An 18,636-nucleotide genomic window follows, 5' to 3' on the forward strand; every position below is an offset into this window, starting at 1 on the left:
TCAGACTCCTGTAAATGCATGACTCGCTTGATACGCAGAGATAATAGTAAAAGCAAATGTAATACAAAGGAGATTTTTGTTGTTTTGGGTAATCTCGTTGATGCCCAATCCCTCTCCCTGGTTCCCTGATGTTTGGGTAGGTACGTGCGCCGCCGGTACTAGGTGCCGGACGCTGGTCGCGGCAACGTCCGTGTCGCGGAGCGCGTGCGCGGTGCCTGGCGGCGGGAGATTGGCACACCGGTGCAAGATGATTGCGGTATACTCTTTCTGGCAATACGTGGAATTTTTGGTTCCAGGGGTCTTTACTCAGAAACTGAATAATCCTGACCTCCTCTTGCCAAGAGGGTATACGATCAGAGCAGCGAGGAACAAGCCGACGGTGATACCAATCGCAATTTGAATGACCGAGAAACCTACATCAAGCGCGATGGAGTTGAGTGTCGTGCTGGTACCGACTTCGGCGCTGCTGAGCGTGGTGGCGTTTCCGGTACTGTTGCGCACAATCTGATCCGCAGAGGTAAGGCCGGATACGAGAGAACCTTGGACGCTCAGACCAGAGGGCACTTGAACGAAGATTGCGGGTAACATGGCAGCCGCAGCGAGCCCGTACCCGATCTTGCGTGTGTGAGGTGTGAAGTCGCTAATCGAGCTAGCTCGCGATGTGTGTCCGCTACTGGAGCGTGTGGGATCGTAGGCGGATCGCTCAACCTTGCTCGTTCGAAGTGGACCAGGAGATTTCCTGCGGTAAGCCTTTCGCAACTTCACGAAATGAGGACGCAGCTTGTGTTCCCACATGTCAAGACTCCAGTTCTCAAGGTGTCGGCCAAAGCGGGCGTGCACATTTGCAGCGATACCAATAGCCAGAGCTCCGAGAGTGTTGCTGACCTGTGCGTTGCTCTTGAAGTACTTGGAACTGTGGAAGTTGACTACCCAGCCGATGAAAGCGATGACAGTCATGGATGGCATCTGCTTGTACTTGGCCTGGTTGACAATCTGCAGGCAGACCGCGAACGCAGGTACAAAGAAGTAGTAATAGTTCGTTGACATGGGTTGTTGACATTGCGTTCGCGATGTCGCGTTCTTGTCCATCATACCGTACAAGACAGTGCCAATGGTGATGCCGAACCCTAAGAAGAGGGAGTAGATGATGGCGTAAACCATGCGCACCGATCCAGCAACGATATGCTTGCTCTGGAGCTCGAGTGACGCACATAGCACCATAAAACCGGGAAGAATGAGTGCGATACTGGACTGGGCCATTGCACTGAAGCAGAATATCTCTTTGCCATCATGCCTGATCGATCCGAGAGCCCGCGCCGCAAAACTAGTGAGGACTGATGCACCAATTTCAAATACGTTGCTGATGAGGTCGTTCCCGGGTGCAACGATAAGTTGCAACCATCCGATGAGGCAACCTAGGAGGAAGCAGAAAGGCAAATCGATGAAACGCGCCTGGAACGCAAATGGTCCGACTGTCGCCGAAGCTAGGCCATACATTGGCACCCTGAGCCATCTGTTAAACTTTGGTTTGCGTCCCATGATAGTGTCGAGACGTGGCGTCGCTTCTTCAACGTTGATCCGGTCGTGCACTACGTCTTTGTAGATCTCATGGACATCGCGGAGCTTACCGAGATCGACACCCTGAGTGGTCCTGACAAGCTTCACCTCACTAGTGTGAACGGAAGAATCGTCGAATGCAACAATCATGCAACCGGGCATGTACAGAAACTGTGCCTCAATTTCCAAGACGCGAGCAGACATGTTGAGATACTCCTCCAGTCGATGTGTAGGCGCTCCGTACATCATCAAAGCCTTGCAGAGCTTACGAAGATAATTCTGCCGCGCTAGTGTTCCGGCGAGATGAATCTTGATCTTGATCTCCTCCTCCTTTCTCTTGTTCTTCTTGAATGGTAGAATGGAGTCGTCTGATTTGGTTCGCTTGCCCATGCCTGGCCGGGTCTTCTTGTATTGCTCCTCAAACTCTTGGCCAAGTTCTCTCTGCGCTGGGGTAGCGAAACTGTGTGCTGATGAACCGACGAGCTGTGAGATGGATGTGCCGGCCGACTGGTTGTTGCTTCTAAACCAAGCACGACCCCCGCGTGGGGTGGAATATCCGGACACAGGTGGTGATGGGTTTGGAGAGTTGGCCGCTGTAGAAGCTCCACTGAAGGTGCTAGCGCTGTATGTGCGGTTGTGAGCGGGTCGTCGCGAAGACGATGCTTGCGCATTGTTGTTCGACATCTTCATGAGCGTACCTAGTACTCCTGTTCTGTACTTGGTGGGTCGAAGCACGTGCTCGTCCTCGACCTCCATCGCATCAGGTGTTACCTGGCCCGACTGGAGTGGTACATCGGTATGGTACAGATCATCGTTAGTGAGTCCGGCCTGGCTATTAGCTGCTCGCACAGTGTGCTGGCGGAGTAGCATAGACGCGCGCTTCATGAACTGAGGATCATCGTCGTCATCGTCAGTTGTCTCGCCCACTGACTCATACTTTCGGGTTAGGTCATTGAGCTCGACGGGTGGCGAAGCGAGCTCCTTCGAGTTGCGTCGAGACACAGGAGCAGAGTATGTGCCTACAGACTTGGAAAGTCTGGCTGCGCGGCGTTGGGCGGCGAGGCCTGACCTCTCTTTGAGCTCGTGGCCGATGGTAGCTTCGTTGTCGTCAAAGGGATTCGGTTGATCATTGAGATAAAACTCTGGTGGTGGCGTTCGAGGACCCGCTTTCCTTATGGCTGGACGTGGTTTCTGTACATCTTTTGGAGCTGCGACGGGTTCCTGTATGACTTCTTCCTGGAGACTCTCATCCCCGAGAGCTAACCGCAACGACGCGCGTATTTTCTGGAGATCATCCTGTGATACATCAGACCGTTCGAGGGGCGTGGTGTGCCCCGCAGAGCCAGTACCCTCTGGTGATTGGTTTCGGCGGACAACAGGTTGTTGCTCTTCAGTCCAGCCAACACGCTTGCGTCCAGGAGTGGTCGACATCTGTTCGTCTGATTCGAAGTTGTTCTGGCGAGAAGAGCCTGCAACTTGAAAGGGGTTCATGATGTATTGTAGTGCTTGGGCACTATCGTGAGACTAGTTGGGCACCTCGGAAATACCACTCGACTCGCAGTAATCTGTAATATCTGTAACGCGCCGAGTTCCGCGACTAGGAGCAGATAACAGTGCACGTGGTGACCGTGTGCCACACGCTAAGATATCGGTAATATCTCAATTCAGAGTCTGATGTCTGGAACAGTTCATGCACCTAGCAGAGATCTTCGATGTAGGGCGGGTATCAGTGGATAGTAAGGTTTGGAGACCCCGCTGGAGTATGGTTTCTTGGATATGTGTGTATGCAGTAAAGACTGTATACCAGGACTTGATGCCGTAACAGGCGTAATTTGTAAAAACGAAGGTGAAGGGAATCGTGGTGGAAAGCAGACAGCCCCTAGGTGGGGTTGATAAGAGCCGTGCACTGGACGTCACCAGGCAGTCAAAGATGTGTGAAAGTCTGTAGTGGCGTACAGCCCCAATTTTCCTCATCGAAACCAGCGGCCAGAAGGTTCGGTGTTGGGTTCGTCAGCTAACAAAGGGGAGAGTGGATCGACTCTTGCAGGGTTGCAGGGTCTTCCGGGAGCGCCAGAATCGCGACCGACACAAAGTCGCAGCCCAAAAAGCCAGACCCTTGAAAAGTACGGCGGGAGTGGCTGCACTGGCGTTAAAGGTATTTTAGGGAAACCGCGTACTCCGATATTGCTGAAACGCAGAACGGCCGGTGCTCGTCCAGTATACGCTTGCCTGCTTTGGCCGATATGGCATACTTGATTGTGCACGACGTTGAAAGGAGTACTTGGCAATGAATCCGGTACCTTTCCAACGTTTAATTCACATGAGAGTATGCACAATGTTTGATGAGGCTGTTGGACTGACGACACAGGTCAGAGCGCGGATACCACGGCGGCCAAGATTTGCAATGCTCCATTCCCAGACTGGCAGCCGGCGCAACAGAAAAGTGGACATGTTGTGCCAAAACCTGAGATCAGTCTGGTTGAGGAAAGCCGAGATAAGCACACAGTGGGTATTAACTGGGTCGTCCAAGCCTGGCGGTGCGCGTCGGCCCAATGGTCGCATACCTAGGGGCATCGTGGGAACGAGCTTCGAGTCGCCATGATAACACAAGTGGAGCTCTAGTTGCTATGACTTGGTTCGAGAACTAACGGCGTTGCATTGACGTTGCACTATGTGTCCAGAGCGGCAGGCACGAGCGGAGAAGGAACATGTTGGGTCTTCATATGAAGCAGTCACATTAGCCATGGTGAGAGAGTGGTTTGCGGCTGACAGCGGTTGAGAGGTGTGGTGGCGATAGGGAGGCTGAAAACCCTAGAAGGCCCGGTAAAGCTTGTTTCCGCCAGCGGTCCGGGAGCCTATGCGCATCCCAACAAAAGTGATGCAGAAGAGATCAGAGCGCATGTTTCGGCGTCTTTGTGATCGTCACATGCTGAGGCGGACGCAGCGGGTACGACGCGACTGGTATAGACCGTGGGGGTGACGTCGTCTGAGTGGTGTTGCGGTGTGCGTAAGTAGGTATGCGTTCTAATTTTGCGCGCAGCCAATCTTTCCTCCACCCCAATCGTCTCCCTGTGATCGACCATCTCCAGTCTCCACAGAAGCTGTGTCTGGAACATGGCAATAGACCTTTCGTCAGCGTATTCGTAACATGCGTACTCAAGATACATGTTGAGAAAAAGACTCGAGCACGAGGGTTCCGGCGCATGCAGGTGTTGGGCTTGGTTCTCTACGTCATGCCTTCCGCTTGCGTTCGCCAACCCGCGCGCATGACGTCTCGCCACGCTTTTTCCTCGCCGACATGACTCAGCATGAGTGACTCAGCCATCACGTGCATACCCTGCTCCACGGACCGGCAATACAATACTCCGGCAAACAGTGCCGTCCCCACTGGCAGTGGTCGTGTGGGGCTTTCCAGGTGCAGCTGTCTTCCCCGCACCTGCAGCACGGCTGCAGCGCTGGGAGATGAGCATGGAGACTCTGACAGTTGGAGCGGGGGAATCATTGCCCCACTATAAGCGCAATGCGGACATGTGATTTTAAAGACGAATGACCATGTCGTTTAGATGACTTGCATTCTCAAGCAACCTAGTAAACGAACACAATTATGCCGAAACTCAACCATGTATGGGCTACTCCAGTCTTGATAGACGTCCTGCCTGAGACTAACCCGACTAGATCGTTATTGTAGGCGCAGGCCCTTCAGGGCTCCTACTCGGAGTACTACTTGCGAAGAATCTCGGAATCAAGGTCACGATTCTTGATGCCAACGAAAAGATCGATGACAACCCTCGCGCCGCCCATTACGCGCCTTCAGCTGTGTACGACTTCTATCGTGCCGGCATTATTGACGATGTGCGTGCTGTGGGATTGAAACCTAGAGGCGTATGCTGGCGATTGCAAGATGGTACATTCCTAGGAGGCATGGGACGTGAGGGAGATGACTCAAAATATGCCATGGTTGTCTTACCACTTGATCGGCTTGGTCCGCTGATTGTAAAGCATTTTGAGAGCTATCCCAACACAGAGATCAAGTGGGGCCACAAGCTGGTTGGTGTCGAGCAAGATGAGAACGGTGCAACGGCAATCATTGAGACCCGAGATGGGGAAAAGAAGAAAATCACAGGAGACTATCTGGTTGGTGCAGATGGAGCATCGAGTGGTGTTCGCACTGCCTTGTTCGGAAAGGAATACCCTGGAGAGACATTGAAGGCTCAGATTGTTGCTACCAATGTAAGTTCTGCAGCGCCATCTTGAAATCCCCATGCTAACTTCACAGGTCTACCTCCCATTTGACGAGAAATTTGACTTCTGGGATTCGAATTTCATCGTCCATCCGACTGATTGGTACATGGCTGCAAAGATCACCAATGACGGTCTATGGCGGGTAACATACGGCGATAGCGAGGGACTCTCCAAAGAAGAACTCATCAAACGCCAACCGCTTCGCTACGAGCAGATTCTTCCCGGGCATCCGAAACCAGATGAGTACAAGCTCATCAGCATGAGCCCTTATAAACTCCAACAAAGATGTGCGCCTAGCTTCCGAGTAGGGAAGATAGTACTAGTAGCTGATGCAGCCCATCTTTGCAACCCCTTGTACGTCCTACATCGAATCATCTCAAGTCTCTTATACTAACAACTCCCAGCGGCGGCATGGGTCTCACAGGCGGATTCGCCGACGTCGGCTCTCTCTACGACTGCTTCACCGGCATCCACCTCGACGAACTCGACGAAGACATCCTTGACCTCTACTCCACGATTCGCATCAAGATTTGGCGCGAAATGATCGATCCCGTATCACGAGACAATTTCCACAGACTCTGGGACCCAGCGCATGAAGAGAAGCGCAAGCAATTCTTCGAAATGTGTGGCAAGGCGAACGACGACCTTGTTTGGGGCAAGCAATTAGCGGACAATATCCACCAGGTTAGACACGACTTCACGCAGTACTTTAAGAGTAAGCAGAAGCAGAGCGGCAAGGCAATGGGAGATTTGGAGACGAGTAACGGGGTTTTGGCCGAGAACAGCGCTGCGGCTTGAAGGTGGAGTGGAAAGTATGAATCAGAGAATTTAGACATGTTCAAACCCCACCACTCATGATGCACATATTCCTTCATTCCTTCCTGTAGGCATCCAACTCATGTGCCATCATGTCTACCACTCCACACCAGGCCACCCTTGCCCAAAAAACCACTCACACCCTTTCAGGGTCCAATCTCATGACCCAACCGATCGACCGTTTCGCACAGCTAATCTCCAACACGCCGGGCTCACTCGGCCATCTCCCAACGCGTACTACTCTTATATCCCGCAGAGACTACTTGCGTACCTAGTCTAATCGGTTTCACAAAGTCAGCAGTTGATCTTCATCACGGAAATAGCGTTTTTGCGTTTCTCCTGCAACAACGACCATGGTTTCAATTGGGAAACTACGAAGGGAATGTGCATCGTGTTTGAGTTTAGATCTCGGCGAAGAGCAGGCGCGGGTCGAGCCGATCGAGCGAGTAAATGCGCTAGGTTGAATAGGTGGTAGTGGGGATGTTTTATCGATAAGACACTCCAACTACCGCGGAGATGTCCTATCTAACTGGGTTTCATACTGTCTGTCCTTCGATACTTTTGTTCGTCTAGAATTGTTGGGCAATCGCGCCTGTGAAGCTTTAGTGATAGTCGCGAAACAATTGCGACACCATTTGCACTGCATTATTTCCTCAACAGCGGCTCTGAACGAGCCCTTGATGTTGCTTTGACGGCGGAGCAACCACACCTCTACCGCCCACCTTGCCGTTTCCCGCCCCGTAGCGCGCAATCCTTATCTTATTCGGGGTGTTTGTTTCGAACATACTCAGACTCTCCCAATGCTCTATATGAGCACCAGGGAAAGCATGTTCACTTTCTCGGTATCCGACTTACTAGTCTTCTCAGGGGCGTCCAAGCAGTCACCGATACGCTTGCGCTTGGACAACTCGATATCTATTTCGCCCTCCTTATTCTAACTAATGCCTTTGCCTAGCACTATGTAAAAGCCTGAAGTTCGAAACTTTTCGTTGTTGTTGGGTATACCAACTTCTCATGCTTTCCTTTAGCTTTCCTTTGCAGCCTCTGCACATTTTTCTACTGTGGACAAAGCTATCACAAGGCAAGCGTGGAAAGACTCGGTAGAGCTCTCATCAATATGATGTAATCGAGGGTTCTTCAATCTCGTAAGCCAAGGATGGGTACCGTGGTAAGGTAAAGGAGATGAAAACTTTTGCGCGCACACGAAAGATACAGAAATTCAAAACCTCGACGTCCTGTATATTATTCCATGTGAGCGAAACGAAACTTCTTCTTTCTACGTACGAGATCAAAATCTCCGCTGGTGTTCAACCGAGGAAGGAAATAAGTGAGATTTATTCTATGAATGGATAGTCTTTTCATATGGTTATGATGAGCTTGTGCTGTGCTCAGCTCTGTGGCGACTCTGGTACCATATTACAGTCGAACCGAGGTACCCCAAACCACCGCATACAAAAGTCTTCAAATTATTTGCAGGTAATAAACAGCGGCGGTGGGTAGCGTAGTCTACCTTGAAGAGAAAGATGTTCTCAACGACTCTGGCAAGCCCTGGTCAATTCAGTTGGGAAACTATCGCATGTAATTCCGGTAGACTTACTGTCTTGATCCAGACTTCAAAGTCAGGCTCCGAAAGCTCAACAAAAGTGGAAACCGAGAAGCTCTTCCAGCCCGGTGCGATAATCTCAACAGTATGACCTGCATGGCGATAGGAGAGGACTGTCGGCATCAAAGATGCTATCATTTTTCGATATTGGCGAGCATGTGTATACGCCCATCCCCTGTGGGTAATACTGTAAAGGAACTCCCACATCTCTAACCAGTCTCCATTTCCAATCAACGGCTTGAGCGTTATGGTAAGTGTAATCTTCCTTGGGAGTAACTCGAGACACTGAAGTAGGTTATGGCCATCAGCAACAAGTTGATAACTTCCGGATGAGAACGCCACTTTGGGTTCTACATCGCATTGGAGGTGTCTAATCAGATTAGAGGGTGTGAAGCCAAGAGTCCTACGATCCAATTTGAGAACCATATCTCCATATCTTGCGTTGGTTCCAAGATCAAAAGTGGCCTCAGTATACCACAACTCGGTGAGTTCGTGCTGGAAGTTGTTTCCTGTGATCGAAGCATTCCAGTGGAGATCTTCCGCGATCAGGTCGCTGTTTATCTTTCTCGCTTCCTCAAAAGGAACAAATGCGGCAGCTAGATATCCCCTTGCAACTAGGAACCCAAAGTCAACTTTCACTAGTTCTTGATCGAGGAGATGTCTATAAATCATGTCGCGGAGCTCTCTAGGCAATTTTGTGGAGACACAGTCGCATACGTTTCGGCAAACGATCTCTTGACGCACTCTTTCTACGCGAGCTAAAAATGATTTCACATTTTCCAAGCGATGCGTCAAGGTTTTCTTTTTGTAGAAGAACTCGCGTAGTTGTGCTTGGGCGTTGGTTCGCTCGAGGAAACTGAAGCCGATGCTCGGATGCGCTGGGCCATGTTTCTGGATCCATTCCTGTCTCTGGGCGTCGAGGTTTTCGATTTCGATTTCGATCTCCCGGCTCTGTTTATTGAACCTGACTCACAGTCAGAGATAATTGCGAGAGGTACAAGTGTCAGCGTTACTTTAGATAGTGCCATCGGAGCTCACTTGTGCTACACTTTGAAAGCATGTGTAATGACTCTACCTCCATGCTCCGTTTGGCTCCTATGATGGAACCAGCTTTTCAAATCGGAAGAGTAGGTAATATCACGATATAAGGTTCGTGGGCGGTGATCGTCAGTAAAAGTCCAGAAACGTTGATTGTGCGTGGTATGTTCCGTCTTGGTTGATATAAGAGTTGAAAGAAGTTGTTGGAATTTTTATCTGGATAATTTCTGACCACTCACAATGGTTCAGGGCAATAAAGGTAAGGTATACGTCACAGATACCACATTTCTAAACCTGTGCACGGTGAATCCCCCAATTGCATAGTCCATACCTTGCTTCCATGGTTCACTTACTGGAAAATAGCACTAGTACAGGGCTTCTTGCAGGTTATATTCCGAACATGTGCGAGAACTGGTATTAGAGATACCTAACAAAGATATTCGCTCAACGACACTATTGCCGGCCATTGATTGCAGCCACTCAGCCGTACTTAGCTTTCGGATACAAAAAGCCACTAGCTCAGTTACTCCGCAGCCAATGTCTTTGACCGAGAAGCTGACTCATCTCCGCAAAAAATTGAGCCCGTAAGTGGACCCTAGACGGTACTATATCAGCTGCTAAGACTGTTCAAGGTTGCTCAAAGAGTGGAACGATGCGCACGTGGAAGAGGAAGCTATGAAAGCTCGCTAAAAGGTTGCCGTTACCGGATACACAAGGTGCGTTTGAATGATACAGCCGTTTTTGATATTAGTGTACTAATCAACGTGTCAAGTTTGATCGCTATGCCACATCCAGACAGAGCTGCTCTCATCACAACAATGAAGAGGATGAACAGTTTCGCGGAGCCTATCCGACTGGCCAACGGATATAACCGCGTCATGGACTGTTACGGTTTGGGGTCTCTCCTGCTCTGCTCCTGCAGTCGCAACGTACCTTTGTAATGGACCGATGCCTATCTGGGACTAGCGCTGTTTACGGTCACCCACCTACATATACAGTTTGTAGACTCAGACAATATAACCTCAGTTCAATCCTTCAATTCTTCCAGCACCCACTATTACCCACAACAAGGCTGTCTTTTCAAGACTATTTGATTTCCCTGTCCTGAGCTGTTACGATCCACGCAGGCAGGTATTTTCTTGTTCGCCTTTTAAGATGCTCGCTACATATACTGGAAATGAGGTAGCAAATGATCTTATTGAACACTGGAATCAGACTACTTTGATTCATCCATCGAGGATAGCTGATCTCAAGTATGATCCGTGGCACCTGAAGATTCGCGATCCAGCAAATTCGCTCGTGAAAATCGAGCTTAGCATCACGAAAGACAATGCAACGTTGTTCCGGTTTTCAGACCCGCTTAAGAAAATTGCCCCTTGGCTCAGTAGCAGTACTCGCGTCCGCCTTAACATTCAGTTCGAATATCTGCCCAAAAACTCTTCATCTGTCTACCAAATCCACATAAAGACCGTTAAGGCTATGCCTCCAGTCTTGAAGGTGTTGGTTGATTTGAAGTGTCGCGTCACTCTGCAGCTTGAAAAAAATGAGAAGGAAATTGTCACTCCAAAAATGGCTGCAGTGATCGGAATGGTCTGGTCTGACTTGGTCTTGGTCTGGTCTAGACCGCCAAGACTTGGTCTGGTCTGGCGATTTTTTGAGACCGTGGTCGGACCGGTCTAGATGATCGGACCGGTCCGGCTATAAATAGGTCCACGTGACTAGATCTTAGACTAATCTAGCCAGAAAATTTAGCACAATATGAGTCATTAAGATCAAGGTAAGTCTTCTACTTACATAGAACAATCAAGTCCTTAACAACCTACTTATATACTATTGTTATGGAGCCTTCAACACCAACCTCACCGTCCCCATCGAATATTATAAGACTAGATTTAACGTCTCTTACTCCATCTCCTATCCCCACGTCATCACCCACCCCTATACTATCACCCACTCCTATTCAATATCACGAATCTCCAGATGAGTTCGTGCAGGGCGGTATCACGTACGTGAAACGTGCAATAATTGCAAGGAAGGATTTCCGTCAAGGTACATCACACATCTGGAAGTACGGACTCCAATACATTCGAGATAGCGATAAGAAAGAGGTGTATTACTGCCATGAGTGCAGGGTTGGGAAGAGCAAGCAAGAGTTGTTTGTCATCAATGGCACTTCTAGGATCCGGAATCACCTGGAACAGAAGCACCAGATTGATCCCCAGAGTGGCATCAAGCGAAAGGGTTCTGTACGGAAGTCTATAATCGACCAGCAAAAGGATGGGGCTGCTTCCAGCATCTTTTTCTGGAAGGAGTCAGTAGAGAAGTTTAAAGAGCTTCTAATTCGTTGGATTGTGTACTGCCATATCGCCTTCTTTCAATTAGAGAACCAGTACTTTCGTGAACTACTCCTCTTTTTAAATCCGGCACTACTCAACCACCTCCCGAAGGCTGCGAAGACTATCCGAAGCTGGGTAATGAATGCATTCATATCGAAGAAGCAACAGCTTAGGGAGGACCTACACCATTCACGGAGTAGGATCTCTATCTCCTTTGATCTCTGGACTTCACCAAACCCTTACGCTATCCTAGGCGTCGTCGCTATGTGGATTGATACTACCGGCATGCGACGTGTTACCGCTTTAGGTATGCGACGTATATACGGCGAACATACTGGAGAGAATCTTGGATCGGTGGTCCTTGAATTGCTGGAAGAATACGACATTAGCGGAGATCAGATTGGATACTTTATGCTGGATAATGCCTCGGCAAATGATACCGCTGTTGAGTTTATACTCAAGGATCTCTGCCCATGGATGAAGTCAAAACAACGTCGTCATCGCCGGCTGCGTTGCTTGGGCCATGTCATCAACCTCTGTTGCCAGGCGTTCCTTATGGGGCGAAACTGTGAGAAGTATCTTGCGAAGCTGGAGAAGCATCATCAACGTGGCGACTATACGAAGGTGGAAGAGCTCTGGAAGAAGTTCGGATGTTTGGGTCGTCTTCACAACCTGGTGCGATACATCAGGCTTACTCCACAACGGCGTGAGGAGTTTGCTACAATTATTATCGGCGGAGATCTTTCGCAATTCGACGGGCTTGAGCTTATCCAGAACAACTCGACCCGCTGGAACTCATGGTTTTATTCGATTACACGTGCATTAAATGTTCGAGAACGTTTAGAGCTCTTCTCGGCTCGTCATGTACCTGGAAAGGGCTCCGTAGGGATCGCGAACTTTAAGCTTGATGGACAGCACTGGTTTGAGCTTGAAAAGATTGAACTCGCTCTCAAAGACTTCTATGCTGCAACTTTGCTTTCTGAAGGTAAGAAGACGTCACTTGCGGACTGGTTTTCAACTTTGGACTGCCTTCTCCGGGAGATAAGCGAGACGAAGGATCACTACCACGACATCCACACTGAGGACGATAACAACTTTACATGGAAGTACCTTCAAGGCTGCGCTGATGCTGCTTGGTTAAAGTGCGTTGAGTACTATAACAATCAGCAGCTGAATTGGCAAAATCGATTCCCTGAAGATACTGACCTTCCACCGGCATATTATGCGGCTCAAATCCTTGATCCATATCGCAAGTGGGGATGGTTCAGGCAAGAGTGGGTTCTTCATGGCGACGAAGAGAAGAAGAGGTGGTTTGAAAACGCACAATTAGCGGTGAAGCATCTCTGGGAGACAGAGTATAAGGGAAGGTACCCTGTCGAGATGCTGCCACCACCAGCCAGGAAGGAGAGAGATCCTGACCCAGCATTTGATCGCCAGCGGGAACATAAGCGCATTCGAATAGACGCTCCAGTTTCTACAACTGATTTGTATGAACAATACATCTCTACTGACCGGCTTCATAACGAAGAGGCAGGTTGCAATGAGGCTATTGCGTACTGGCTATCTCGCTACGACTCCCAACGAGATCTCGCTCGCTTCGCTCTAGACATGTTTGCGATCTCGCCTATGTCGGATGAATGCGAACGTCTTTTTAGTAGCGCGAAGCTTACTATCGTCGATCGCCGTGGTAGGCTGAAGGCAGATATTATAGAAGCGTGCGAGTGTCTCCGGGCCTGGTATGGAAAGCCCCAAGCTGAGGGGAACAGCGATATCGAGGATAGTGAGAACGAAGACGACTAGATTGACAGTCAGTAGTAAAACACATTTCCTCGGCTTCCTTCTTTGCTTCAGCCTCATTCTTGGCGGTCTTGTTGGTCGGACCGGTCTGGTCGGACCGGTCCTTATGTAAGCACCTGGTCTGGTCTGGTCTGTACCCTCAGACCAGACCAGACCAGACCATTCCGATCACTGGTGCAGGGACGGCTCCAAGAATAGACTAAACGCACTATCAGACAGCTGCTTCGGGTATTTCCAGACGATGACCATAGTAACAGAAGCAAGTGGAGACGACTGCTTCCGCATGCCCAGTATGTTCTGTCGCATAGTCTAGCAGATGATGACGACGGCGAAAGACTGCGCCTTGCATCGAAATTTGCTAGGACTCTTTTGAGTGACGGACGATATAAGGAGGCTGAAGGGCTGTTTGTAGAAGTGATGGAGACAAGCAAGAGAGTGCTTACTGACGAGCATCCTTCCACGCTGACCAGCATGGTCAACCTAGCGTCGACATACAGGAACCAAGGCCGATGGGACGACGCTGAGAAGCTAGAAGTGCAAGTGATGGAGACTAGCAAGACGAAGCTGGGAGAGGACCATCCTTCCACGCTGACCAGCATGGCCAACCTAGCGTCGACATACAGGAACCAAGGCCGATGGGACGACGCTGAGAAGCTAGAAGTGCAAGTGATGGAGACTAGCAAGACGAAGCTGGGAGAGGACCATCCTTCCACGCTGACCAGCATGGCCAACCTAGCGTCGACATACAGGAACCAAGGCCGATGGGACGACGCTGAGACGCTAGAGGTGCAAGTGATGGAGACTCGCAAGACGAAGCTGGGAGAGGACCATCCTTCCACGCTGACCAGCATGCACAATCTCGCTTTCACGCTACATTCACAAGCTCGTTACGTGGAGGCTCTTGTAGTAATGGAAAGATGCTTTCAGCTATATTTGCGGGTTCTTGGCGAGCAACACTCTAATACACAGTCATCACTCATCACGATAAGTAATTGGCGAGCGGACCGTAACTAAATTTCTAATAAGAAGACTTTATAACGCTGCCACTATTCGTAGATCGTAATGTTAGATGCTACAGATCGTTTAAGCATGACTTTGGACGGTTGTCTATAGCGCAGCGGTAGCTTCTGTTGATTTTAACAGCTTTGATCTACCCTGCACAGCGTATTAACGCAGAGTAATATTTGTCCTAGGTGAGAAGCGAACCTGGAGGATGGCTGTCTGCAAAGTTGGGAATAAGAGCTGCCTGGGGCGGAGTGCTTAGAGCTGCAGTGCTTCGCCACAGCGCGCGGGGCAGACATATGGATATCTCAGCACGCTACTGCAAGCTGCCGCGTACTAAGGGCTGCTAAAGACGCACGGCCGGCTAGACGCATTTCGACAATCTTGCTGTTTGTACGGAGAAACTACCGGGATGCGCATTCTCTACATTAAATCGACTTTTCGAATCTACAGTCTTAATCCTTGTTATCCTAGCTTTCTTTGTAGCTCACTGAGCTTACTGTAGATACGTATCGTCCCGAATAAACAGGGGGCTGTTAGAGGAGAGTTTGTTAACAGCATTAACAGAACGGGCACCAGCATAGCCAACAACGTGCTTTTCGTTGTCGGAGATTAATGTACTGGGAGAACGAGAGCCGTAGTATAGATGCGCGTTGCATTTGTTTGCATTCGAGAACCATAGAGACAATCCGAGAGTCCGGAGGAGCAAGCGTCCCGTTACACCGTGCGTCCCGGCACGCGTGGATTGAGGTTAGTCATCAATGTATCTTATTATCATATAACAAAGTGAGGACTAAGGTACGTCCCTAGGTGAGGAGACACACTGTGTCGCGAGACAAGTCTGCATATCGGACCTTTGGCGCCGCCAATTGGCAGGTTTGTAAACCTACCGTTGATTTACTATGATTATACAGCCATTGCTTCTCGATAAGACTAATATCCGACATAAATCACCATTATGTTGGCCGTACTGTCGATCGTTTCGTCAACGTCGTTAATCAACTCTTTAATGATACCCCCTGTCTATTAGCGACTTTAAGGAGTAATTAAGCGCTCGGAGGGTTGTCAAGAGAGCGCAACTAAGGATAATCGATTCCCTAGGCTCGAGAGATCACTCCGACGTGGGAGCGAGCATGCCGGGAGCCCCGTTGTGCGAAGTAGAAGATCGTCCAAAACAAGCCCGAGCTGGCGGGATACGCTAACGCGGCTTGGCCTGCATTGGCCTACATTAGCGCCCTTACCGCCTGCTGTATCCTATCGTAAAGAATACGGCGCTATGCCGGTTCCATAAGCCTCTCAAAATAGGCGTGGCGCATGCTGATGGCTTTCTAGAAGCATCTACGACCGCGCGTACGCAGAGCCGTTGTACGCAGGGGTGCTCTGTTCCCCGCTTGGATTTTGCGCGGACGTTCCTCGTCCTTCGTTTCCTATTGCTAACAAGTCCGCCACGATGGACAAGGCCAGTCGTGTTCTGGCGCAACCCGTTCCCCCTAGCCTGTCCGAATCATATCGTGCTCGCGCAGATCGTAGTGGGATCCCTCACACAACCCTGCATCATCGTGCGCGCGGCCGTCGCTCAATCGAAGAAAAGGTCTAGAGCTAGCAGTACCTCGCTCCGTATGAGGAGGACGCCCTCGTACATTTTCTCCTACAAATGTCTGATCTAGGCCAGCCTGTGCGCATTAAATACATACGTTTTCTAGCCCTCTGCGTCACCCGCCAGCGACCCGAGACTGACCGCCCGCTAAAGCCGCCCGGAAAGAACTGGACTTAGGGTTTTGAGAAACGCTATCTAGAGACACAAGCGAGAAGGGTTAAGGCGCTAGACTAGAGCCGTCACGAGAAGAACACTTATTAGAAGATAACACACTAGTTTGGAGTGATTGTGTTACGAACCTGTGGGAAGGGGCACGGCGGTTAAGTTAAGGAGCGTCGGCGGGATAGCTGACCCCTCCATATGTGACACGGGAACTTAATCACGTGACCTCCTCGGCTTGGCATGCACGAGGAAAGGTCTTGGCACACTCCTCGTACATACGCCACCGAGGAGTACTCCTCGCGCGTCAGCCACCGAGGAATCCTCGGACTCCTCTGAGCGAGGACAGCGAGCACCATAGGTATTGTGAAGGTCGTCCGAAGATGATCTTGGGTTGGTTCTCGGGGATAGAGTGATGCGATGGACACGAGGGTGTATAGCACGATTGGTAGATCGATGTAATATACGGGGAGTTGAGAATCAAGTACTAATCCTTAGATTTCGAAGTTGAACACAATGAACCGTAAGGGCTCATTGCCTATTGTTATATACTAACGAATGTCCTATGTCCTATACGTCCTACGTTGTCCTACACTGTCCCATGCGTGGGACATCGTGGTACATCGTGGGATTCCTTGGGACACACGTGACATGTCCCATGTTGGCGTTCCGCCAAGCTTTGTGGGATGCGGGGCAGGCTTACGTCATTGGTCCTTGTACACCTTTGTACGCCTTTGTCTGAGAAGGGATTCCGACAAGGTCTCCATCCTTCTGCCCTTCATATCTTGCACTGTGTCCTCTCCTTAGGTTCGTAACACTATCCTCCCTCTCCTAATCTCATGTCCTCATGAGCTGACGTGTCATGGTTTCCAGAAGTACCGCCCATCGTCATACCCTTGGTGACCGAATCAACCTAGTCGGTACAATCGCGATGGTGTCTTGTCAATATTGTGCGAAGCGGGGGCTCGAGTGTCGGATGTCGTCGTTAAAGAAAGAATGTGGAAATTGTTATCGCAACGGTGTGAAGTCGTGCGTTCCTGTGGAAGTTCCTGTCCCGAACTTTGAAAAGTTGGACAAGGAGATGGCGCGTCTTGAACAACAAGAGGCCGAAGCGGATGCTGCAGAGTCTGCGGCATTGGATGCTTTGATGGCTGCGCGTGCGAAGAAGGATCGTCTTCGCAAGCAGCGTAAGCAGTTAAAGCGTCGTGAGCAAGAATGGGTTGATGAGTCGGGAAAGTTTGTTGAGGATATCGAGGCGTTGGAAGCGGTCGAGGCGTTGAATCGAGAGGTAGCGCATCTGGAAGACGGTCTTATGCCTGGTACTTTGGCATTGGATTGGGGCGTCTTCATGCCTACTTTCTCTGGGGATGATTCCGAGTTCGCCGGTCTTGATTACGGTGGTACTGCGCAAGTAGCTGGCGGCAGTTCGTAAGGTTTGTGTCCGGTTCCCAAGTGTTCTCGCTGTCTGGGTATCCTAACCATTTGACTAGGTATTCTGTGCCGTTGTCCACAACTCTGTGTGTGACAATGTTCTCGACTTCAAATTCGTTTTCTTCTTCCGTTTCGTAGTGGAAGGTTTTCTGTAATGGCGTATCTGGGTGTGCTGGTTCTAAGAGGCTTACATGGAACCTGGGATGTATTTTAGCGTCTGGTGGAAGGTCGAGTGTGTACGTAACTGGTCCTTTCCGATTGAGAATCAAAAATGGTCCGACTTTGACGTTGTCGAGTCCTTTGCTTGGTCGTTTCGTGCGAAGATTCTTCGTACGTAGATAAACTTTATCCCCCTCTTTAGCTGAGGTGCCATTTTTCGTTTCTTGTTGACATATGAAATGCTTTGTCGTTGTGCTGTCTCGAGTTTGCTCTGTAGCAACTCATGTACTGCCTTCAGCTCCTCGGCTGTGGCGATAGCTGCTTCCGTTTTCTGGCTTGGAAGTGTGCGTGTAAAGAGATTTGGGTGTCTCCCGTGGTTTGCATAGAACGGAGTTTGTCCTGTAGACTCTGAAAGCTTGTTATTGTATGCCATTTGTGCCATAGGCAGAAGCGAAACCCAGTTGGTTTGCTGATAATTGACGTATATCCTGAGATATGCTTTCATGGTTCTGTTCGTTCTTTCTGTCTGTCCGTCTGTCTGCGGATGAAACGCTGTTGATAGCTTGCGTTTTGTACCGATCGCGGCCAAAAGTGTCGTCCAAAAGTTTGAAGTGAAGAGCTTGTCTCTGTCGCTTATAATTGACTTTGGGATGCCGTGATGTCTGATGATTCGATCGTTGATGATGTGAGCCAGATGTACTGCCGTGAAATCGTTTCTAAACGGGATGTACTCTGCTTTGTAACGGTTTGGGCCATGCCAAGACCTATTCTGGTACAAGTTGGGTACTGCTCTCGCTACCACACTTCGTACATCCCACATTCATATATATAGCTGCCCTCCTTCATAGCTACTCCGACAATGCAATCCCCCTCTTCCTCGTTCCCACCGCTACAGTTAT

General features: G+C 49.8%; 7 protein-coding genes across 7 annotated transcripts; 4 read left to right on the forward strand and 3 right to left on the reverse strand.

The window, feature by feature from the left end:
* Positions 1-306: 306 nt before the first annotated feature.
* PtrM4_051730 (uncharacterized protein) lies at positions 307-3,048 on the reverse strand (the record flags this gene model as incomplete). Its single annotated transcript, XM_001936948.2, has 1 exon — positions 307-3,048. One exon carries the CDS (start codon positions 3,046-3,048, stop codon positions 307-309), a length of 2,742 nt encoding a protein of 913 aa, XP_001936983.2.
* A 2,113-nt stretch (positions 3,049-5,161) lies between these two features.
* PtrM4_051740 (UbiH, 2-polyprenyl-6-methoxyphenol hydroxylase and related FAD-dependent oxidoreductase) lies at positions 5,162-6,597 on the forward strand (the record flags this gene model as incomplete). The annotated part of the gene is made up of 4 exons (XM_001936949.2): positions 5,162-5,179; positions 5,233-5,787; positions 5,834-6,153; positions 6,204-6,597. 4 exons carry the CDS (start codon positions 5,162-5,164, stop codon positions 6,595-6,597), a joined length of 1,287 nt encoding a protein of 428 aa, XP_001936984.1.
* A 1,524-nt stretch (positions 6,598-8,121) lies between these two features.
* Positions 8,122-9,299, reverse strand: PtrM4_051750 (uncharacterized protein; the record flags this gene model as incomplete). The annotated part of the gene is made up of 3 exons (XM_066104923.1): positions 8,122-8,163; positions 8,213-9,182; positions 9,232-9,299. 3 exons carry the CDS (start codon positions 9,297-9,299, stop codon positions 8,122-8,124), a joined length of 1,080 nt encoding a protein of 359 aa, XP_065959487.1.
* A 1,795-nt stretch (positions 9,300-11,094) lies between these two features.
* PtrM4_051760 (uncharacterized protein) lies at positions 11,095-13,392 on the forward strand (the record flags this gene model as incomplete). Its single annotated transcript, XM_066104924.1, has 1 exon — positions 11,095-13,392. One exon carries the CDS (start codon positions 11,095-11,097, stop codon positions 13,390-13,392), a length of 2,298 nt encoding a protein of 765 aa, XP_065959488.1.
* A 468-nt stretch (positions 13,393-13,860) lies between these two features.
* Positions 13,861-14,403, forward strand: PtrM4_051770 (kinesin light chain 1; the record flags this gene model as incomplete). Its single annotated transcript, XM_066104925.1, has 1 exon — positions 13,861-14,403. One exon carries the CDS (start codon positions 13,861-13,863, stop codon positions 14,401-14,403), a length of 543 nt encoding a protein of 180 aa, XP_065959489.1.
* Positions 14,404-17,228: 2,825 nt separating this feature from the next.
* On the forward strand, positions 17,229-17,579 carry PtrM4_051780 (HrpB7 domain containing protein; the record flags this gene model as incomplete). Its single annotated transcript, XM_066104926.1, has 1 exon — positions 17,229-17,579. One exon carries the CDS (start codon positions 17,229-17,231, stop codon positions 17,577-17,579), a length of 351 nt encoding a protein of 116 aa, XP_065959490.1.
* Positions 17,580-17,843: 264 nt separating this feature from the next.
* Positions 17,844-18,242, reverse strand: PtrM4_051790 (uncharacterized protein; the record flags this gene model as incomplete). Its single annotated transcript, XM_066104927.1, has 1 exon — positions 17,844-18,242. One exon carries the CDS (start codon positions 18,240-18,242, stop codon positions 17,844-17,846), a length of 399 nt encoding a protein of 132 aa, XP_065959491.1.
* Between the last annotated feature and the right edge of the window lie 394 nt (positions 18,243-18,636).

This window comes from Pyrenophora tritici-repentis, chromosome 10 (genome assembly GCF_003171515.1).
Source record: "Pyrenophora tritici-repentis strain M4 chromosome 10, whole genome shotgun sequence".
Classification (NCBI taxonomy): Eukaryota; Fungi; Ascomycota; class Dothideomycetes; order Pleosporales; family Pleosporaceae; genus Pyrenophora; species Pyrenophora tritici-repentis.